At 44.0% G+C, this 24,616-nt stretch overlaps 1 protein-coding gene across 2 annotated transcripts in view; it reads right to left on the reverse strand.

Moving 5' to 3' along the window:
• The window catches only part of eng (endoglin), a 37,640-nt gene that overhangs the window by 7,927 nt on the left and 5,097 nt on the right, over positions 1-24,616 (reverse strand). For both annotated transcript variants that reach the window (XM_035607787.2, XM_035607788.2), the window contains exons 3-11: positions 14,655-14,791; positions 8,980-9,084; positions 4,981-5,158; positions 2,724-2,907; positions 2,519-2,621; positions 2,012-2,207; positions 1,522-1,679; positions 1,175-1,405; positions 763-829 (exon numbers count right to left, since the gene is read on the reverse strand). In XM_035607787.2, the coding sequence (XP_035463680.1) occupies positions 763-829; positions 1,175-1,405; positions 1,522-1,679; positions 2,012-2,207; positions 2,519-2,621; positions 2,724-2,907; positions 4,981-5,158; positions 8,980-9,084; positions 14,655-14,791 (1,359 nt within the window). The remainder of the gene's footprint in view (positions 1-762; positions 830-1,174; positions 1,406-1,521; positions 1,680-2,011; positions 2,208-2,518; positions 2,622-2,723; positions 2,908-4,980; positions 5,159-8,979; positions 9,085-14,654; positions 14,792-24,616) is intronic.

Raw genomic sequence — 24,616 nt, forward strand, 5'->3', positions numbered from 1 at the left:
CACAAGGTCAGCCTGCAGACCTTCCTAAAGGACGAGGCCCTGCCCTGCAACCCCTTTACCGGCTTCGCCGCATATCCTGATTCCACTGCCATGACAACGGCGTGCAGCAGCGTTTGTTGTGAAACTGAATTCCAAAATATGGATGGAAATTAAAGCAGCAAAGCAGAAATGCACTGAACGAGCAGCCGACTAAGCAATTAAGTCCTGAGGGCAAGAAAGGAAACACTTAAAAGTTCTTTTTGTTTTCCTTTTGAGAGTTTTGAGAAACTTTGCAGTTAAGAGAATAAAACATGAATCATTCATCCATAGTAGGGGTTTGCCTAAAAAGGGAGAATATTAAACTCAAGGCCCCCACCAAGAAAACGTTATTTGGATCGTTTCGTTAATATGAAAGCAATTAGGTTTCCTTGTTTGATAGTTTTTGTTTTAAAAAAGAATGAATTAATCACAATACCAAGACAAAGAAACAAATTAAAAGACACATGTTTTACTTGATGAATGTTATGTTTCTTTTAGTGAATTATATTAAATGAGACAAATTATTTGGTCTTGTCAAAAATCTATGATAAATGTATGTTGATCATCGTAAAAATACCAGAAAATGCTGTGTGGAAAAAAATGCCTATGATAAAACTGCTTGAGGACAAATTAAAACAAAAGTTTGCCAATGTACCATCTGCTTGTAAGTGGACGATTTGAAAAAAAAACAATACAAATGAAAAATAGTACCCATCTATATGTTAGAATTTGAACTGAACTCACTCGGTGGCTGCAGACACGGCTGAGTAACCTCCAGATTCCTCTTCACTCTTCCTCCGTCTCCGCATTTCTAGTGAGGTGGTACAGAACAACTTATCAACAACAAAGCCCCCGAAAAACTCAACGAAAGAACTCAAAAAGGTCAAAGTGTTATAAGCAAGCTCGAGTGGTTTGATTTTGCTGGCGATGAAGTGATTAAAGTCAAAACTCTCCCGTGAATACAGATCTACCCTGCAACACAACTCAAAATATTTCTAGACAACCAAAGGAAAATACTAACACAGGTTATGTTTTCTTCATGCAGATCTAAATTGCTTACCTAATTTCAATGAAAGATTTGATTTTTCGCATTGCAAGACGTGGTCCATTCGTGCCGTGTCATTAACAGTTGATGAATAGTTGGAAGTCTTCCTACCTCACTGTAGCACAGTTTGACGGAGCACTCCAGGTCCCACGTGGTGGACGTCAGCTCTTGGAGCTGATCTAGCGAGAAGCTGAGTCGGGTGCTGTTGGGACAAGAATTTGAGGAGCACGCCTCGGGGATGAAGGGCAACTCTTTCACGACGGGACACGAGCCCTTGGAGTACACGAAGCAGCTGATCACCTTGATGGTCAACACGATGTCGCCTAAAGTGTGGCCGGAAATCTACAATGGACAGGACAAAGGCGCCGGAATGAGTCAGATCAGCCGAGTGCGGCGAAGTGTAATAAACTCTGAATCTTAGATGTGCAGTAATGTACGTAAGGTGAACGATTTCCTACCTCTGCATAAATCCTCTTGTCACTCTGTACCTTGGCGTTGGGGTCCAGGGGGGATCGGTAATCGGGGGAGTTGTACAGCTGCATCAACAGAGGCATCTGATGTGGGTCACTCGCTGCAATGGGAGTGACTGCTTCTGGTCCTGGGACTAATTCTGTGACTGAGAGAGAAACGGCAACAACAACAAAAAAAACCTTAACATTCATACATTTTTATTACTGATAATGTGCGTTTTTTGGATTAAAAACACTCAAAGGAGTGACTCTGGCAAACTGTGTTTATAAAATAATATATATTGCATAACAGTACTAATATGATATCAGTAATGATGAGGGAGAATATTACTTTTGCAATTATCATAGCAGTATCCTCTGCTCTTCATCTCGCTGCAGGCATTGTGTAACATGTATCATGCGTGGGCTATGACTGTTTGCCACCTGCTCTATTGGCAGAAAATGACTTTTTTCTTTCTTCTGCGTTTTATTGTCTCACCTGCGGGGTTGTCACTTTTCACGAGAACCAGTAGAATCGTAGAGTCCGCCGGCCGCAGTTCAGTGTAGCTGGTGAAAGTACTGACTCTGAAAACCTCCAGCGCCTTCCTCTGCACATCCCTCGCATTGTCACTGTTCAGCGTGTGCAAAGGCGAGATCCTTTGTGGGATGTTGGGCAGCAGGATGTCATTGTTGGACTGCGGAAAGAGAAGACGTGTTCAGTCAGGAGACGCCGACGTGCAAGTAATCACTCAAGAATTCTCACAGTCATGGGGGAAAATTCTTTCATGCGTACGAAAACAGTCAACTCCGTTATTACATGAGCTATTTCACATGCGCTATGTCAAACTATTGACAACAGTTTTTATCACACAAACCGGAGACTCAGTCCTCTTCACAAATCCTGTCTCACGTGGTGTTCTGGGACAATAAATATGATAACTCTGTGGGCCATAACTACCGGACTGTGTGTGTCTGTGTGTGTGTGTGTGTGTGTATGTAGACTTACGCCAAACTGGGTGTACTGTGCATTGAGAACGATCCATGTCGTTCCCTGAGGGCCCCTCAGGAAAACCCTGATGTTCTTTGTGTCCACGCGAAGCGAAACATTACTGCCAAATGGAGAAATCACAAAATTGCATGAGGACGGTTTGCCAACCAGGATGGGGAAACAATCGATAAGACGGTGCTCGTCGTGAAGTCTCGAGGTTTACCAAATGTTCGCGTTCTCTGGGATGTTCACGATGTGAAGCTCCATGTCATCCCTGGGGATTTTCGGCTGCTGCGGCGAGCAAGACGTGAACGAAGGAGCCAACGGTGCACTCGTGATCTCCATGAAGTGCTTCTCCGACGCATCTTCATTTTGAAGGTTGCAATGACGAGAGCCAGGTTTGGTTCCTGTCAAACAACCCCAAAAAATGTATTTTATATCATTGCCCCTAACCCTAAAATGAGCGCATATGATGAGTATATAATATTTCTGCATGCATAATGAGATTTATTTAAGAAGACAGCAGCCTCATAAAATAGATAGCCAGCACACCCCTTTTGATACATAATTGTAGCAGTGGTCTAGTCTATTTGTTCCACAGGGAGTGAAGAGGGTTTAGTACTGACATTTCAATTCAGCGGTTCACTCGGAGTCGCAGTCCAGTCTGCAAGAGAGGACCACACTGCTGGGGCAGCAGGCACATGACCCCCTTGCTTCTCTGTGTATGGAAAGCAGCAGTCTCATGGGAGAACACTATGCTAGGCCCTTGACCTAGTGCAATACCCAATCCGCTATGCTGGACCTGCATGGAGGCGATATAAGTTTCCCCCAGCACCTCGTATAACCTCATCACACCGGCGGCGGAAAATTTGACGGATATTTTTCTGTCAACATCAGAATATATGGCAGCCAAGATGAGGACACAGTGGAAACTAAAGCTTTTAGCAAATATCTCTCAAACCTGCAGTACGTTAGAATCCATGGGGTGAGAATTTTTTTTCTGTGCAAAATCAGTTGTGACCGATCCCCTCAACACGGACTGACAGCCCTAATCTGAACTAGCCCGAGCGTGATGGCATCATCGATAGCGTTTCGCAAATTTCAAATCACACATTCAAGGAACCATATGGGGGATATGGACATATTTTCTCCTCAGCTACTTAGCGAAGTCTTCCACCTGGCACCACTCCTTGTGCGATCACTGCACACACTTCTCCGACGTCCACGACAAGGCCGGCGACGCAAGTTCACCCAACACCCCAGTACAGGGCGAGAGATGCAATGAAATGGCGACGTAAACTGTTCTTCTGCACGAGTAACTTCAATTCCCTTGAGGAACTGTGAGACACTTGAAGCACCCGCTAAAAAAGTGGCTGAACCACAAAGCATTTCCATGCAATTTAAACAACCCAATTAAGATGGAGAGAGAGCAATGTGCCTGTGGCAGGAGGGGACATTAACCCGTCACCTACAGAATGTCCCTATGATGGACCTGGAGAAGGACAGCACGGATACCAAAACTAAATTCCTCCGAAACACAGCGAGCGACAATGGACATCAAAAGTAGCCACTAACTATTCCGGCATCATCACCCTTCACTGCTATTTCACCCAATGTCAGAGCTCTGCCTTGGCTCAAACCGCCTTAAGGAGGCTTTGCTTGGAAGTAATTGTGCTCGCATCGAGCATCCTGCTGCTACTGCTGCTGGCAAAAGCAGCCACAGTAATATCCTTGTGTCCAGACTTTACTCAGCCATGAACTCAAAATCGTTTGTGGTCTTGTGCCTCCACCTTCAGCATTGCTGGCTATTCGTCCATGGCTTCCCTCTCCGACTGTCTCTCCATGTGCAATGATGTCCCCAATTCTTGACGTCAGGGTCAGCATTTGTTGACGACATACAGTAATAGAAATCCTTTCCAAGAACATCAAAATGCAAGATATCCAAAAAGCAAGGTTGAAAATCTTTTTTTAAATGAAAAAGGTCCCGTCACGGCACACTGTTTTCTCAGCGACTTCTTCAGAGGATTTTTTAACACACGTGGTTGGTGATGAATTTTATCGAGAGCTCTGGAAACAACATCGCATCCATCCCCGATTACTGTACCGCAGACTCGCTTTTGAGTTATGTAAGCCGGAGATTTATGTTTCGCCCGACTGTAATTACTTTGCTCTCCTCGGCACAGAATATACTGTTTGAGACCAAACGAAGACGCAGAGAGCGCATTCCGGATAAACATCGGCGGTGGCCGGGCTGATGAATCTGAAACACTTAAAAGGCTGCCACCGACCCCTACACAGTAATGGAGGGATCTGATGGAAACCTCTCATATACTTCCTCACTTCATGTATGGCATCGTATCCCATCATGCAACTGACTCCATCTGGCAAACTGGCAAAAACAGGCCACAATTGATTTAGATGGAAAACTCTATTATTATATACTAATCGAATATCAGCCAGGTTACAAAAACAATTCTCACCTGTTGTTCCCGTCGTTGAGATTGCATTCAGGTTTCGGACCGTGGTGAAGGACGTCACGCCGCCAAACCTCTGTGTTGCCCACTGGACCAGCTCCTCGTCTTGAGTGGGGAAGTCTTGCTTGTGGACATTGTTGGGGGGTGTATTACCGTGTGGGACAATTGAGGAGTTATTGTTCAGCTGTAAAGCAGAGGCCAAGTCAATGTCAATTAGTTTCATCAAAAGGCAATTTCCCGACAGATCACGGCCAGCAACGCCTCGGTCGTAAAAAAGGCCAGAGTCTGTCTGGGATCCATTGGTACATTAACACAGAAGTGACTGAGTCAGCTTTCTATTTATTGATATGTGAACCTTGTGTCAGCCAGACGTTGACACATCGAACTTGTTTACGCATCCCTCTTATTCTCCTCTTTCACTTTTTCCTTAGCCGCCACCCAACTCTCCCTCCATTCTCTACGCAGGGTCCGGTTAAAAAGAAGTGTTTATTATGGTTAAGTGTCCATGAGCCCAGTTGCACAACCCTGTTGGAGCCAAGGTCTTTCCTTTGCTTCCTGAGTGGGGCCAGGAAATGGGACCTTTTTTAGCTCTGTGCGTCACCGCTGCCGGCTGAAATCTGGCTCCATACATGGTATAAATATATACATCTATCCCATCGACTAGACACTGCGGTTTCCTCGTCTGGGAAATAATGGAGTTTACATTAAGTGCCGCATGATTGTGAAGGCTGGGGACAAGAATAAAGGAGTGAGGACTGTCTACAGACCATTAGTCTTAGGTTAAAAAAATAAATAAATAAATAAATAAATAAACGTGTTATTTGTTTTTATTTTTGGAGCTCAACTATCAATAGACTTTAATCTACTCTGATTTTTCCACCTCTTCCCTGGCAGTGCTAAGGCTAAGGAGGAATAAATACCAAAGATAGACTTTTTTGGGGTCATAACACAAGTCAATATTAGACCCCAAAAAAAATGAGCTGCACATGAAGCACCAATTTGTCCGGTGCTCGAAAGTTCTTTTAGTGCTCCCACTTTAATGATTTCATTTATTTATTCTTGAGCTTTACAATGGGTGGCACATTGACAGAGTGATTCATAATGACTGGATTCTGACTCAACAAACGATTCAGACTCCTTTGTCCGTTACAATAAGGTAGAGTGCTGGGTAATTTTAGTAACACTTTTTCTGTTCTTCCTCCTGGTAGAGTTTGTTAAGTTTGAGTATGTGTTCAAAAGAAAATCCCTCTCCTGACCTGTCTGGTGCGTTGAAGTGTTTGTGTGTTAGGTCCCTGCGTCACAAAGTGAGACCCAAAAGAAAATGGTGAAAGCCAAGCAGGCCCGACGGAGTCATCGGTCCGTCTACATGAATATTTGATTGACACGGCATCAAAAATAGCATGAAGGAAAATTGCAAACATAAAAGAAAGGAAAACCAGTCACGACACAGCCGGGCAGACGGGGAGAGGCCAGGGGGAAGCAGGACGCGTAGAAGAAGGGAAATAACTGAGGGAAATTAAATAATAGCGGTAATCGTTTGAACGATTAGGAGTGGAGTTAAACTCTCGGAGGGACAAAAAAAAAAAAATGGCTTGATATTCTGCAGGCTCACAGGAAAGTTCAAGGAACCCGAAAGATGTTTTGAGTGAAAACAAGCATCTCTATCGACTGCAGATTACCGAAAGCTCTGCTGACACTTCTTTTCCCGTCAGCCTGTGCGGGGATTTCAGTTGCTGTCGTCTCCATCTTTTCACCTCATCAGTAACTTTAGAACCAGCCGATTCAACCGCAGCATATTCTGGTTGATACTCTCCTAACGCGCGCGGCTTCTTTCGACTGACACACGGCTGCAACATGTACAGCACAGTTCTTTTAACACCCCATTGTGCTCAGGTCAGCTGTGGGGCCGCGACTGTGACACCGAGCCAAGCTGCCAGAGCCGTTGATGAACTTTCTGCGACGCAGAGCAGACGCGCTGTTCCTCTTACACTGCAATCTGCAGTAAAACACTATTATCCCCCGGTGATACTGCTCATCCCACGAAAACATCCTGCGGTCACACGGGCAACGTTGTCCAGGACATGACACAGGATGCGGTATCACTCTGCCGTCGGTGTATCACCAACTGACGATGGCATTCCTGTCAACACGCACGTCATTGCGATTGGACAGCTGGGATTTTATTTTGATTATTTATGGGTTGGTTTTTTTTTATGTGTTAGCCTGTTGACTACATCTGCAAATAATCTTGGATACTGCTGACCTGCTTTTTTCACGCATATCATAGCTTTTTTTAAATACGTCAAGCCTGTCCTCCAGTGACACACTGCAGGCGATCAGGGAGGTCGACATTAATTCATCTTCATCTTTTTGTCAACGTGCGTTTTTGGGTGTTGAAGCAGTGAAAACGGGGGGGGGGGGAAGGTTGTGCAAAGTTATTCAAGCGATGCTTTCGGGGGTCAAGACGAAAGCTCTGACATGTTAAGAGTCAGCCGCCAGACAGCCTTGAACATGCGGTTATTTTTTTTGTTATTAACTCAAATATTTGTTTAAAGTCACGAGTGCTCTCTGGACAACGTTGTCAATCACTCCAGGACTGTACACGTGCACAAGCACAATGATAAAGTAAGTTTGTGGAAAGACAGAGACAGATGATAAACTGTCAACTGTTATTCTTCCTCTCTCTCTCTCTCTCTCTCTCTCTCTCTCGAGGAAGTTTTCAATCTAAATTCAACTTCCAGTCTTCTCTGATAAGAAATGACACCAGTGGCTGCATGCACGGTAAGAAAAACACGTCAATCAAGACAACACGGAGTCCTTTGACATTGGAAACGGCAAAAGAGGTTGAACCTCAATAATCCAACTTATAGTATTAGCAGTCGGGATGACACCTGGAGACACTTGATGGTTTAAATATTGGTTTAATCAAATGTTATTATAGATATCCGAGTAGTCGTGACCGAACCAAAACAGATCAATGTTAGGCGAGTCATCATAAGCGGATTCGGAATTAATAGCACAGTTTGAGACTCATTCATTTGGACACAACAGCTCTTTTTAATAAAAATCTCGTGTTGAAGACAGCAGGCATATTTAGTTTGATGGTAAAAGAAGCTGACGTGCTATAATAAGACTTTTCTATCAAGGTCAGGCAAAAAGTGAAAGACTCAGCGAGTTTGTTTCAGTAACAATATCTTTTTGCCTTCGCTTCACCTTGTTAGGTTATCACCTAAAGTCAATGCACACACAAGCACAGTTTGACAAACCACAACAACGACAACAAAAAAAGTGCTTTTTAATAAGACACTCGAGCTGCTGAATTGAAGTTGTTTTCGAGGCCCCGCAGATTTAAATTCACCGATATAATCTGAGAACAGTGTGTAAATGTCACAATCTCCAATTTCATTGGAACATTAGTTTTACAGCAGATGCCATCAGGCCCTCTTGTTGCTGGCCACGCTAAAACCGCTCTTCCGACTTTTATAGTGTGGATAATAAAACACACACAAACGCACAAAAAAACCCTGCCTCACACACATGCAGCGCCCAATATCTATGGAAAAAGCAGCACGGTTCATTGTCTCTCTAAACAGGCTCACAGAGGTGCACAGCTGCGGCACTTTGACTGTACGCAAGCAGCTGGCACTCGACAGCAGCTACACAAGTAGAAAAGGATAAACCTTTATCGTGCCCCTTAGGAGGGATATGTCCCGGACAAGAACATCTGGGGGGGATCGGAAAATTACACACTACTGACAAAAATAGTCACTTGCAATGTTGCCCCCCCCCGCCACAACCTGTTCATTTTTCATGATTAGTTAGTACTTGTTCAACAGCCGTGTGTGTCAACAGCACATTGTAATGAGTTGGAGTAATGCAAGCAAGGGAAGCAGTGGGAAAATGAGCCAAGGCAAGATGGGGTACCCCCCCCCCCCCCCAAAACCTCGACCCATCCTGGGTGAGGCTGAAAAGTAATGTGGAGAAACTCCAAAAGGCTTTACTCACATAAATGTTGACGCCAGCGTTGATGTTGGATATAGCATGAAATGTGTCCGGCGCTGTGAGGATTAGGTTCATCCGCTTGGCGTTTGTCATCTCCAGAGAGAACATCTTTTGGGGGGGGGGGGGGGGGGGGGGGGGGGGGGGGGGGAGAGAGCATTCGTCACTTGAAATGTTACCTCGCATCAGCAGAAAAAATGATAACCGGCATTTTGTAACTCGTTTTTGTTCTGAAATAACCACGATATTGTATTTATATTAAATGTTTACAGTGTCACTTCTTTAACTGCGCATTTAGTGCTGCGTGAGTTCCCGCCTTCTATCTGGTCTAGAATTTTGATGTGTATCCAGAGAAAAGCTTAGCAGAGGTGTAAATCTCCAGGTGCCACATGCTTTTTTTTTTTATCTTCCTACCGGGTCCCAAACCATCACTTACACTATGAAACCAATTCACATGGGAGAGATACCGTGCGACCCCATTGGGAGCTATTCAGTAAGTGTACCACACATAGTGTATGCTGTGTTATTCAAACAAAGCAGTAAAACAAAAAAACAAAAATTAATGAACTTGATGCTTCTTGCTCCTAAAAGGGTTACGCAGGGATGGCTTTTTTTTTCTTCTGTGCTGTCAACTGGGAACACAATTGCTGTCATGGGATCAATTAACGCAGACAGCGAAAAATATCCAGTGGTGATGTAATGTGAGGAGAAAACGGCCTTCATGACAGGCTCCATTAAAACACAAAATTTAGCTGAGCATTCATCTTTTACCGCAGAGATGGGAACAAATAGGTCCTTTAAGCTTTTAATAAAGTGCAACAAAAAGTGCGAGAATCAATCAATCTTTAAAGAAATATAGAGTTGAGTGAATTAATTGTAATTATTATGACGGGAATCTTCCAGTATCCTGGATTTCCGTCAGCATTTGTTTTCCACGTAGTGGTGGGGGATACAGTTATATCCCCGTTTTGCAAGCCTCCGCGAGAGACATTTTGCTTGCAGCACCAAGTTTAAAAATAGTTGCGGCTGCAGTTAAATTCTGTACAAGTTTGATTCCTTTTCTACCAAGTTTCAAAAATCAGTGGGGGATATGACAATTATCCTTGTTTTTGCGGCTGCGAACTGTCAACACATGCATCTCTCCAGAAAAGGCAGTGCCAGTCATTTGCGAGGTGTTCGTGGAGATATCGGCAGGAAGGAAGCTGTCTTCGCTGTCTGTCTCCCGTCTGACACGGACATTAATGAGGTAATGCAACGCGGTGCTATTATTAAAACCTCTATGCTGCAGAGAATAAGGTAAACAAGTCAAAAGCGAATCAAAAGCAATCAAAATCAATTGTTTACCTGATGTGCAATGAGCTGCTGTTTCTAATTTAAGCTGTATGTCGCAGCGCTAAAGGTGGGTGTTACAATTCTCTGGAGTAACGACAGAAATATATGTGAGAGCAGTTCAATCATGCGATGACATTGACAGAAAGAATAACACAAAGAAAAGGAATTTGGAGAAACCTATTGTGTCAATCTCAGTCCCACTGCACTGTATATACTGTATATGAAACCTCATTAACATCATTTAACACATCATGTAATATCTCATTTACCATAGTTTCAGCTGAGGGTTACAGATTCACTAATCACCACCACAGTCACTCCATGAATCAGCCGTAATTACCAAGCTCCACATGTGCGTGGGGGGAAAGCCGATGCAAGTTGAGTTTGATGCATATAAGTGGTGGTGAGAAAACCTTCTTGCAGCGGAATGATACGTCGGAATTTAGAGAGATTTTTTTTGAAACGCTGACTTGGTTCCAATTAATCCTGGTTCTATTTGATTTGAATCCTGCAAGAGCCCCTCAAAATGATCAGTTCAAGTTCATGAAGCTTTAAGAAAGATCTTTTCCTGAGATTCTTGTGGAAATGTAACATTCACAAATACAAATTTGCTGCTCTCATCATATTACATTCGAAGACAAACTGCTTTCAGAGCACGGCCCGTTGTGGAGACAATGAGCGTGCTGGGTGACACAGTGTGAATCCCTAATATTAAAATAAATAACTTGCTACCTGATAGTGCAAGAGCGTTATGCAAGAGAACTGTGATGGGCTCAGGTCTGAGCTGTGAAAATGTTCAGAACCGCACAGAGTATAAAACAACAGAATATAAGACAACTTGGGGAAAGAGAAGGGGGGAGGGGGGTGGACGAACGGGCTGACACGGGGAAAGAAGAAATATGCGATGATGCCGCACACGTTTCAGTTTTCCTGTCAGCGCCTATGCATGCAGAATGTCTGTGACACTGTGTGGATGTGGCCTTTGGGAGCCGCAGGTAATAACATTTTGATAAGATACTCACTTCCCATCCGCAGTGCAGAACATTTATTTTAAATAAAGAATATACTGTGGCTTGATGAGCCTGAAGACAGACGGAACGTCGAAAGGGGCTGGGGTATTATCACACGCAGAGTCTGAGAGACGTTGAATTGTGGAAACACAATGTCTTCCCAGAAACACCACTTTGATTTCACCTGAACTGTGACGCGTGTACATACAGTCAATGAGCGAATGGCATTTCCTACAGAGTTCACTCGTAAATAACTGTGTATATACAAAATCCTCAAATGAACTTCATTGTCTGTCCCTGTAGTTTCCCTCCCTCCGTCCATTTGGGACTCTCATTCTCTAATTTTGAACTCTGAATCGTGACTGTTGCTGAGCGCTGATCACTCACCTTTGCTACTTTTGTTCCTGTGCTTTCAAGATACAATTGTTTTCCTTTTTCAGGCTTCATTTTTTTTTTTTTTTTTCCTGGGGAGCATTTTTTTGAAGGGGCCTTTGCTGATGCAGTTTCCAGTTATTCTTTGGGCTCTGTCCCTCAACTTGAATTGGCTCCGTTGGTCCAGACTCGGCACCGTGCCAACACCCCGGCTACCCAAGCCAGCGTGTGACATCAATGTGCAAGCAGCTCCTCCCTATGAATTCTCCCGGCCCGCACAGCCCCTTGATGCTCCTCTATAATTCTCTGTGTGCTCAAACCGAGTCAACTGGCAGGTTGTTAATCAGTACGAAAACAAAGGGATGGGGGAAGAAGGTGATAAGGAAATTTAAAGGACAAGTGGGACATGGGAAGCAAACCTCCCATCTGACTGAGCGGTTTGGCATGGGATGAAGATGGCATGGGATGTTGCTCTGTGTTTACAAGGAAAAGCTGTTCTAAACAGTCAGGAGCAGATAAGGCGTCTGTGTTAGGAGATCTAATGTCCACTATCTTCTTTCACTTGGTAAAACATCTACTCGTCCTCCCACAAGAGGACAGGATACGACGACTGTACAGTGTCCACTGCATCACGCAGATCCTAAGTCAAATTCCTTTCGTGAACTCTCGCAAACCCGAAACCAATTAATATCAATCTGTAAGACAACTTGCACCGTTCTTTCTATAAACTATACGTCAAACTTTTCTGGCACTGAAATACGTCTTGTCTCCCACACAGCATAATGTGTCTGGTTTTTCTCTTCGGGCCTAATAAGATGACTGAGAAGAGCAATTTTCTCCTAATATGCTTTGAATCTATTTTGTCATCAAATAGCTTTTTCTCCCCTCTGATTCCCATGAGTCCATTAAATATGCCTTAACATTTCAGTCCATTAAATAGGACAAAAGATTTCCGCGACACGTCGGAAACCTTTCAGGCGACAACAAAGGGTTTTAGCGCTCTTGCTCAAAATGAAAGTAAGTAATGACAACTTTCAGGGTTAAACGTGTCATCATGACAATAAAACTAAATGAACAGTGTGATGGTGATAGAAAAGCCAGTGTGCTGCGCAGTTGTCGTGGAGAAAAAGGCGACTCGGTTTACAGCACAAAAGGAACTATTGTTCCATCGCGTAACAAAAAACAAGGAAGAGAATCTCCCAGTATCTATCCCCAGTGATGGAAATGGCAGACGGTGGAAGAGCCACTCAACCTCCCAGGAGTGAACCTCGTACGGGCATTCACCCCGTGGAGAGAGCTCCTGGACTTGAGAGTACAAAGTAGGAGCTTCAGTGAATATATTTTCGTTCTCCTCCTCCGTTATCTCCAAAGTGGTGTTGACAACTCCCTCAGGAGCCCCGGGGAAAACGACCTGCGTTCCTGCCGGCGTCTCGCAGTGTCTCTCTGACAGCGACCACACAGTCATACCACTTGGAACCACTAGGGGCCTGAAAGCCGCCTGTTGTGTCTTTGTGGAACATTAAAAGTAAACTTCACCATCTTAAAACGTCAAATTTGACATAGTGATTTTTGTTGTGCTCACGCTGTTTGAATCGGCTTGGGTTATTGGTGAAGGTTTCCCTGGTGAGAAAAACTCGCGCAGCATTTTTATTGACAGATTCAGACGGGCGTTGCATTTACAACCTCCTGTGATGTGGTCTTGAGTGCACATAGCACGAGAGCTTTGTTCCGCGTAATCACCTCCAAATGAGGAAGACCCACGGAGTGAGAAATACGGAGAGACAATAAAGAAACAAGCAGTTGCTCAACACGAGTTATGTGAAGGCGCCACATGAAGAACTCTTAGGTGAGAACAAACAGAGGAAGCAAACAAACAGAGCACACTGATAAAGAAATGACTAATGTGAGCTGACCGACGACGCTGGACAGTGAAAAATGGAGTCTGGCACAGCAATAACAACATATAGATTAAAAGTTTTCTCAAGCTACTTCTTTTGGTGTCGTACCCTTAAAGGGTTTAAAAATCAAAATGACCCAATACACTATCTACAATTATGGTGTGTGTGTGTGTGTGTGTGTGTGTGTGTTTTTGTGTGTGTGTGTGTGTGTGTGTGTGTGTGTGTGTTTTTGTGTGTGTGTGTGTGTGTGTTTGAGTAGCTGAAAAAGGAATTATGCAAACACACACACACAAACTCACACACACACACACACACACACACACACAAAAAAAAACCAGACATGTTGGGAAATACCATCTTTCTGTTATTACTAGCATCTGGTAATGGTTAGCTGGTTATCTGGCTGAAGAAAGTTGGGCAAGGAATATGCGTGTTTTCATTTCTTTAGTGTGGGAAAAAGGTTTCGGGGCTTATTTATTTCACGGTCAGAGTTTGAGTTTGTAAAACGACATTACATGCACAACATTGCACAACAATATACCGTATAAGCAAAAAGTTAAAAAAGTTAACTACATACCAATGAAACATATATATTACATAAAAGGAATGTCTGTTCCTTCCAGCCTCTTTGTCTGTTCGATGTGAGATGTGCACTGACGCCTCTGCCTGCCGACCAGCGGTGATCGTTGACCACATCGCACAACAAGTCCCAGGCAGTTTAAAAACCACCTACTGTATTTTTTAAGAGATGTGTCAAAGGTCAGCCTCCGCAGTTGGGTTGGCTACATTTTAACGCTGTGCCTCGCTGCATACAAACCGACGGAGCCTCTGTACTGTAAAAGTGAGTGAAATCAAATTCGGCATCGTCCTCCGAACTGAATACCCGTGATTATAACAGTGAGGGACGTATTTAATTGACGGAAAGAACACACATTTGCACACTGCCGTGTTTCTTTCTGGTGCGCGTGCGCTCGTCAACCGGTTCCGTCAGATGAAGGACGATCACCAAGCATAATTCACATAATTAGCACTGGTTGCAGAGGGCCTTACTTGTGTGTGACATGCTTACCGTGGTGGAAAAGCTGAGGATGTGGACTTCTGCCTGGTCCTCCGTGACGAAGCTCGTCCAACAGCCAGGGAGCATATCTCTCACTTGGAACCACGGGTTGCCATTGACGTGTTTGGGATCACACGTCTGACTCGAGGCTAAAAGAGATCCGGCACAAATGGTTAAGCAGTGTCAGCAGCATACGTTCAAGTCACAGTAAACAATGACTCTGGCCTCCAGCGTTCAAAAATGGAGAGAACTTGTTGCTATTATCAAGTCTGATGTGTCAAATGCCAAGCAGAGCGAGATTACGGCTCCATCCATAACAATCCTGCCGTATTTGGACTTGAACAGTGCATGAAGGAAGACGCATACGCGCGAAAGCCATTATTTAACAGATAGATGAACACAGCAACAATACAGATTCCTTGTCTAAAAGGGCCAATATTTGTCATAAGTCACTATGAAAGCTTGTCCCCTTGTCTCAGTATATGGATGTTGAATGTGTGGGTAGGACCATATTGTTTCAAAAGCGGATTCTGCTGGATCACGTTTATCAGACGTGTCAGGATGCCGTGCTGCAGTCATCCATCAAGCCTGCTCACTCTCCGCTCTCTGCTGTGAGCCTGCTGTTTAACCCGGAGATCCGTGACTCAGGAGGGTGGATTGATTGAGGCTGTACGGCCATGGATGAGGTTGAGTATAAATACCTGGTGTTTGACCTGAGCTGTGTGTGCGAGCGTGTGTGTGTGTGTGTGTGTGTGTGTGTGTGTGTGTGTGTGTGTGTGTGTGTGTGTGTGTGTGTGTGTGTGTTCTACTGTGTCCGATTGCACAGAGTATGTCGGCACACATGCTCACTTTAACCTGCCTGAGGTTTTTGGCAGGGACAAAATACTTCCTCTTTCCTCAAGAACAACGGTGGGTAGAGAATACTGAAGGTCAAAGGTCTTTTCCAACTCAATCACGGAACTCTTTCCTGGACCATCTCCCACCTTTCGCTGATTTAAGATAAAAAGGTCTTCCTGAGGCCTTTGGCATTGTGTCCTTTTGTGGTACCCACCATGGCTGACAAAGCTGTGTCCAAATTCAGGGACTACCTCCTTCAGAGGCCACGTAGATCACTAGGGCCGAACCGAAATGAGACTGTCTGGTCTATGGCCTATTTGCCTATTTGCCGTCACCAGCGTGTCACCGGTGAACCTGGAATAAGTTGGGCTGGGAAGGATCGACCCGTTGGATGCTTGTTTGCTGCTTTTTAAGGAGCCTTCGAAAAGGGACAGCTGAGTCGTGCCGCTGTGACGCACTTAGTCTTCAAATGTAGCCTCCAAAGGAGGACACAGCTATAGTCTCAAATCTGAATTTACTCCTCAGAATAGAGCCTTAAAGCCACCCATCTTCACGATGAAGTAGAGTCATATTATCAGTCAAATGACAAATATACACATTTCTACAGTGAGTAATATATGCAATATATTCCCGAGCATCCACTGTGCACGCCTCAATCATACCTAACAGTTGGCGGCAAAGCACATAAGCAAGCAAGTGTGATACCATTTCAGAAACATCTAATTTGGAGAGGAAATGCTGTGTGACGTACGGCTCCACTGACTTTTGAGATATATCCCTGTGTATACCCAGCAGGCCTCGATCCATCAGAGAGAGGGGACGTGGAGTAAAAGCAAGAGCGATGAGAACGAGGGAGGGATAGAGAGGAAAGGGTTAAAAGGAAATTGCAAAGTTTGGAAGGTCAACAGGATGTGCCTTATTTAGAAGCGGCACTAATCAAAGACCTTGGTTGAGGCAATGTCATCACCAGCGATGGAGGGGAATGGACAGAGATAGAGATGAATGTGATGAATGCAATGAACAGCAGCAAAGAAAAGAGAGAGCTAGAACATGTTGCACAATCCATTCTTTCTTCTTCTTCTACTTTTTTTTCAGCATAACTGAGGTTGCTATTATGAACTCTATCATATCATTGATGGTAAGAGAGACACTTTTCATGTAATCATAGTTATGCAATTCATAGAATTAAGTTTGTCAAATGCTGATCATTGATGAAAACTTCATGAATTATGCCTGTTTTTGTTTTATCCCATTTTACCACCTAGCTATAGTAGAATTTTTTTTTATTTTTTTTATTTTAGGGTCACATTTGGCACCAATTTGGAGAGGGATTTGGGGGAAGGGTGTCATTTCTGTTTCTTATCCTCCTCAGCTTTTGACCACAGCCTTTTTGTGCAAATCAAGACAGAGAGCCATCTGCGCTCCATTGCCACCCCCCCCCCCACCACCACCACCACCACCACCACCCCGGAGGTCAAGGCTGGTTTCCTGTTATTCTGGCCCTCTGTGTTAATGTCTGTTGCTCAATATCCACATCCATGAAGTTATTTCTCTCCTATTCTGCTGTGACAGAGTTAACGGCCCATGACTGCTGCCCCAGAGGTCCTGGTATAAATCACACTGATGGCTCAAGACTGTGTGTGTGTGTGTGTGTGTGTGTGTGTGTGTGTGTGTTTGTGTGCGTGCATGCATGTGTCACTAGTCTCCTTTTTATGAGACACCATAGGATATGAGGAACATTCATTTCGCCCTCTTGACCCCGGAAATGCCAATGGCCTCACTAAGCGGTTTGCTGGTAAATGAGGTATAGAAGAACCGTTCCATGCCCTGTCCTCTTTATCTACTTATATCAGTCGCCACCATTTCCCATTCCATGAGAAGACGTGTTTATGAATGTCGGTGATTTCCATTTAGATGTTAGGTATTGAGGGGGGAAATGTGAATAGAGGCCATTAGGGAATTAAGAAGGACAGAGAATGGGCTCAATTCATGAAAAGTGCATATTATCAGACTTGAACTTAAAGTTTGCTTTGCTGTAAAATCAATGTCATCAGTTACAGATGTCATGGGTATGAATGAATTCATACACTTGCATAGACTACTGCTAATAACCATATTAAAAACACCATATGGTCATATTAAAACTAAATAGGCAAATATTGAACATACTAGGGCGAAATGATTGAATGCTTATATAATTTCGACAAACAAGTTTGCAGCCAAACTCGATAATGGCCAATTTGCTGGTAGTGAAGCAGCCTTTGGAGGAAGCACGATCCTGTGGACTGTGCCAATGTCTGGGAGTGATGAATAACTTGATGCGTTTTAAAAGTGCCCTCAGTGGTTCTCCAGGTTGTCTGCAGCACCCCGGAGCCACAATTAACAAGGAGAACAAAAAACATCGTCTGGTGCCTCTGCATGTCCAGGGTCTATTTTGCTCTCGCTTCCCTAACGTTCAGGGCATTCCTGAAGAAGACAGGATCGGCCGGTTGACCAAATCACAGACATCCTTTTCCCGCAAGTGTCCAATTATGCATAGTATCATTAAGCCAGCACCACTACTGTGACCATTTTAGGACATCTCAGGACCGGCTTGTCACCAACTATGTTCTGCTTCCATCAGTCAATCGGCCTGTTTTGTTATGTCGAGCTCAACATGCTGCATTTCATTGGGTTCTTGTTGTTCATTGGTTTTATTTTCAAAAAAGCTGAGTGGAAAATCTTGAAATATCACAGTTAAAGTTCCTACGCTTGGGAGAGGTGGGAAAGTTGGCATAAACAATGACGTACAGAAATCACATGGCTGAGTTCGAGAGAGTGGTTTCCTTTTGAGAACATGATTTCTTCATTTCAGATTTTGTAATGCCTTCCCTTCCCTGCTCACGTGCAAAATTTGCTTTGCTACTGGCATTCTATTGGTTGGAGAATTTGGACAGGGTCATGTAACAAACATCCGAGAGCCAGGGCAGAAATGTGAGAGCAGAACTAAAACTAGTGGCCTGAGCACGAGAATGCTCATCTCATGGAGCCAACTCCTAATACTTGCATAACAGCAGGGGTGGAAATGTGCATTGATTTGCATTTTCTTTGGCATAATTAACATTTAATTGTTGTGGCATTAATTACAGCCATTCCCATATTTTCGCTGAACAGAGTCAACTTAAAGAGACTGCAGCTATCCTGACCCACCACCTCCCAGTAATGGACTGTCTTTGTGGGGATTCAAGTGTTATCTCCATTGTTTCACAATTGAAATTAAAACAAAATGTAATTAATTTTAAAATGCCAACCTGAACTACCTAAATTAAGCTACCCAGGAGGGACACATACAATTACACAGAGTGTATCAAAGCTGAACTGAGGCCAGTGGCTGATGTTGGGCGTTGCTGGACACCTGCGGTGATTTATCATTGTTAGGGATCGAAGTTGCCCTACACAGTGCTGACGTCCTGCTCCTTCTTCTGCTTTATCTTCTTCTGCTTTTCCTCGAAATAGCTTGAACTAAAAAGCTACAAGTCTCTGACAGCTGCTGCTGGCAGAACCTCCGAAAAAGCTTACCGGCCCTGGCAAAATTTTAATGCATGTGTGGTAAGCAGTGTTTATGAATTCAAAACAGGATATGTATGTTTCAAAGTTGGAGAAAGTGGGTTTTTTTGCCCCGGGAGGCATTGGCAAGGCCAAAAAGACAGAGTGGGTTATGTGAGCAGTGCACTCAGAGCTCCATCCCACAAGTACCACATTATGCCAGCAATCCATAATCGAGGGTGGCATTCATCACACCGTTATAAAGATCCTGATGGTGAGGGGGGGGAAATGTGTTTCAACCCATTTTATAGAGCAAACAGCTTTCTCTTAAAGAGCGGAGAGAAAGGGAAGAGCTGTAGGTAGAAAACCTTGAGATGACAACTAAATTCACTCCATATACTGAGAAACAGTATCATGAAGAATCACTTTTGTAGGTTTCTAAACTATGTATCTCACCAAATCAGTCCATCATTAAAACTCCAAAGTGTAGGATGTAGGGGCGATCAATCAGCAAGTATTTGGATATAATATTCATTATAAGATTGCCACTAAATCTTACACACTGAAGCTTCGACCAATCATCATTCTTTATGTATTTCAGTACAGATACTTCGCAATGTCCTGGAAATGGAGCGGTGCGCTGCAGCGCCTCGCTGTCCACAGCCGCACAAAAAGCAGAAGTACATGCAGAGAACACAGTTCATTTCTCAGTTAATGTACATCTGATATCATCACTTCTTGTATTTGGACAAAAAAGTGTCAGCATATCTCATTGGTCAGCAGAAATAAAAAAAATTAAAAATAGCCTCAGCTAAATCTAAATTTGACAGAGCTCTGCTAACAGGGTTATAGCCAGAAGGAAGAGGGGAAACCTGAGCTTCCTTCAAAGTCAAAGTGCGAGGAACTTTTGATTTGATACGTTCGGAGAAATGATTCGTTGAACCAACAGATGATTTTGTTGAAATGGTTTGCTGTGATTTGCTCATGTCATTCATATTTATGGTGTTTTTCCATAAATATAGTGGTTATGGTGTCACTGCCACTGCAGTTTATTTATTTATTTATTTATTTCTTCTGCCAGTAAATTAAAGGCCTCGACAGCTTCCCCGTGAGTCCACGACACTGTTCCCTTAACTCCGAGCATCTGTGCGACGCTCGGGACCGACAGGCGGCGGTGAGCCCTTGGATTTTTCATTTTTACATCAGACCTTAACGAAACGTTGATTTAGATTCAAGGCGTTGAGAACCTGGGGCCCAACGACGGGCTGCCTTTTCTCTCACCTCGGGGCTGGCTTGATTTCATGCCCTGTCTTTCATGTCCTCCCCTTAACTTGCAGCTGGAGAGCATGGCTGCATTTCAAAGAGAGGGAGGGAAGAAAGAACAGGAGGGGAAACCCTGACAGCAGACAACGTCAAGACCAACTGTCTCGCTCGGTCCCCTGAGGTAGTGTAAACTGTTTGTGTCCAGGGTCGGGCGACGGAGTCATGGTGGGGAAGGGGGGGAGGGTCCGCGGCCCTATCAGAGGTAGTCTAAGAGGGAAAGGGGAGCTTCGAGGCTGGCTCAAGTTTCTCTCTGGACTGCACATACAGTACACACACACACACACACACACACACACACCTATTGTCCCGGAGTTTCCGCGACTGCAGATTGAGGCCTGACCATCCACAGGAAGGTAAACAAGCTCTTATCAGTGCTCTGCAGGGGCCCGCACTGTCCCCTGGCCTCTCACCCCTGCATACTCCACATTACCCACTCCACACAAGCTTCCTGACCATCTCACCTCCCTCTCCCAAGTCTCCCGGAATTCTATCCCAAAAAATAATGCTGATTAAATGGCTTGTGACTTTTTCGCGTGTATGTGTGTTTGTGTGCCTGTAAGCCAAGTCCCGCTTCCAGTGTTTGCCAGAGAGGAACAGAGGATGCGATAGCGGGTCTGGAGACAGCCTGTCTTCACACTCGCTCTGTTTACACCTCTGGGAGCCATTCGCCCGTCGTCTCGCCGTTGTCGGAAGCCGGCGGAACAACAAGTCCAACGGCGGCATAGAGAGAGAACCGTGGCTCACTTCCTCCGTAGTCCGCTCCCTCACTCTTACGCCCCGTCTGCCGTTGCTCATAAGCCATGCAATATTAATTTGATGCAGTTTACGTTGATCGCACGGATTGTGGTTCCTTGTAAGAAAGTTGCGACTGGATGCGTGAAAAATATATCCTCATTTAAGTGTTGATGCTCACGCTTGCAGGTGATCTATTATATCCCAGACACCATCAGCTACTGGGGATAGTGCATCATTTCTAATCACTTATTATATGTGGTTAGACCCGCCCCATGATGAAAAAACGCGAGCAAAACACAATTAATCATCTGAGTGTTAATTGGTGGATGGACAAACTAATTTAGAAAGTTTTAGTCTAACTGCGTGCAACCGAAGCCGACTGAAGCGTTGGAGATTCATTGCACAGTGGTTGCTCCCAATCACTCAAGATTGATGTAGCTTCACACAACATATGCTTCGTGTAGAACCAACAGAGATTAGCTCGTTCTTCTTGACTGATTTGTGCCAGTAAATATTAATGTGTTCTAATATGAGGGCAGCATATTAATGAAGGCCCGGATATGTTTTTTAACGTATTAGGTAAGGTCATAAGTACAAATCATGTGTGAACAAAAGGGGAAATACACAATTTTCGGTAAAAGAAACCTATCTTCTATCATAAACAGCAGAAAACCAAAAAAAAGGATATTTTTCTTCAGATACATTCAAGTTTATACAGTCAGAAAAAATTACAAAGTCTCTTAAGGGTTTTGGAATCCACTCCTAGAGAGAGCCGAGAGACAGCTTCATGCTTATGATTTCATTTTTCACATTGTAACTAATGGAAGTGTCCGGGAGTAGGAAGAGCTTTTTGACAAGTGTAACTTTATTCCCTCCCGAAAACTGTGAAAAGATTAATAAGTATCTCGAGTTTGAATATTGGATTAATTGTATTTGAAGTAGATGTGCAGATTAAAATAATCCGATTTGGGCTTTTTTGAGTCACGTATTCTGCTCTTATCACAAAAGTAGAAGCAACTCCACCACACACACACACACACACACACACAGACACAGTCAGACATCAGACTCTCCGCTCTCTAAATACAGATTGACCGGTGTGGCACCTGAATCAACAGGAAAACTACCCACCCAGTACTTGAATCAAGAGCCTCTGTGATTTTACAGCACTCGGCTGCACACTGCACATTGTCCAGCACTGACCACTTCAGAAGCCAGGGAAGTCTACGCAGACAGATAGTATCTTCTCTCGACGAAAAATGCCAAGTACTTAGTAACCCCCTCCCCCCCCACAAAAAAAAAATTGCATTAAGAAGCTCAAAAATTCTATTTGGGGTAAATATCCATTCCTCAAAGGACATTTGTTGGAGTTTGCTTCATGTCGAGAGAAAAGTTCAAAGCAATGACTCTTCATTTGTCAGGACGGATTTCATGAGATTTTAGCTGGGAACATTTTGTTCATGGCTATTCAGCCAAGAAAGATGAAGGGACTGATTCTGCCCTGCATACTAGTACAGTCATTAATTAAAACCACCAGCGAAGTTCTAGTGAAATGACGTCATATGGCGTTAGCGCACTTTCTTGTTCTGCCTGATATCTGAAACCCACCCAGAAGCTCCTTTAACCCTCTGAGCACTTTTTGATTCTAAGTCATCGGTGAGTCGGCTGAGCCATCGAGAGTTGTCCCACCGAACGTCTGTCCTGGTGCGCCGTGGTCGACCACGGTCAGACAAGATGTAAGGATAAGAATACATAATGCTTCCCCTTATCTGTGCAGACTGCAGGCATGTTGACATGGGCACAAGGGGCCGCCAAGCTGACGAGGCGTTTATCTCGCCCGCGACTAATGAGCCATTCAGTGCACATGCAAATGCATAATGAAAAACGTTGGACTGTGAAAGATATGGCAAAAGGCCAGCGTCTGAAATCGATATGATGAAGTGACGATGAAACTAATCTGTTAAATGGTTAAGAATCCGGATCCGTTGTTTGCATTCAATTAAGGCAATTCTGGTTTGCAATTGAGGGTATAAGTTATGTAACATAGAGGTAAAGGCCAGACACCACATAAAGTTATACACTAACAATATATACAAAGTGTTGTTGTTAATTGAGGCTTGTTGTTTTTTAACGATACCTTCCGCGGTTAATTCCAAAATCTAAAACGAGATACGGCAGAGGTTCTCCACTGAAAAAACAGGAAACAGACTTAGATCACACGCCGTTCGACTGCATAATCAAACCATCTCGACAACCAGTCGAGTGTGCGCGAGAGCGAAACTCATGTGGGAACGAGCAGGAGGGAGGAACACGGCGCTAGTGAGGCTCCCTCGCACAGCTTTCTGTATTCAAACAGAGGAAAAGCGAGGCAAGTCAGAAATGGATTGTTATTTGGGAGGGGCATAACACTGAGCGAGATTGAAATCGGTCTGAGGCAGCGACAAGTGGTCGCGTCTCCCTGCCACCCAGTCTGACTGCGGCCAGCGCTGGCTCACTACAGTCAAACAGGGGAAGTGGACTGTTTTGACTCGCAACGCCATTTTTAACATGGTCCTTTTTTGTCCCTATACTTTCTTTTCTTTTCTTTTTTTTCTTTGGCTTTTGCTACTGCAGCAAGTCTTCTGAGACAACTTATTCGACTCGTTCCATTTCTTTTGTTTGTTTGTTTTTTTCTTTTTCTTTCTCCTGACAGCCCATTTCTTTTAACTGACGAATTCCTCTCTTTTATCTGTATTTTTATTACTCAGATATCAAATCTGCCCCTACCACAAGCTGCTTTGAATTAAAAACTGCTCTATTTCCCAATGCTTTAACCTAATCACTTAATCCTTCACTTTAATTAGACATTAACTTTTTTCTAATTTGTACTCCTTTACTGGTTCTATAAATTTTTTGAACATATTTCATGTTTTGCCCTTTTTTATGTTTTCTTATACTTCTTATCGGTACTTTTTTTATGTTTCTTTAATTCCTGTTAAGCACACTGAATGACCTCTGCGTATGATAGTGCGCCACGCAAATAAATTTGCCTTTTGTCCAATGACTCACAGTCATGGTCCATTTTCACTTTGTGTAACTTATGATTTAACTCCGCCGTCTTTATCTCGGTCTTGTCCTTTTTCCTATCTCTCCTGGTTCTGTAATCCCCTATTTACTTTCTCTTTCCCCACATCTCCCTTCTGAACCACTTATCTGCTCTTTGACAGTCACAAAAATTTGACCTCCCCCTCCCTCGCTGTCTCCATGAATCAGTCTTTATGAATCCTGTTATCTCGGTTTGTCTGTCTGTCTGTCTCGCTCTCTTTCCCTGGTTGACATCCATTTTCAGACGGCCCTTCCTCTCTCCCTCCCTCCCTCCCTCCTGCTTCCCCTCCTCCTCCTCCTCCTCCTCCAGCGGCTCGCTAATCACTTTTGTACTTTTCCTCCAGCCCGTGGCGGGAGACTCTGGGGTAGGCACAGAAAGTGCGGCAGGAGGTCTGGAAGTCAACATCATGATGCCTGGCTCCCACTGGGAAAGTTGCCGCGGCAGGGGGCATATTCAACACCACTTCCCT

Source organism: Scophthalmus maximus, chromosome 20 (genome assembly GCF_022379125.1).
Source record: "Scophthalmus maximus strain ysfricsl-2021 chromosome 20, ASM2237912v1, whole genome shotgun sequence".
NCBI lineage: Eukaryota > Metazoa > Chordata > Actinopteri > Pleuronectiformes > Scophthalmidae > Scophthalmus > Scophthalmus maximus.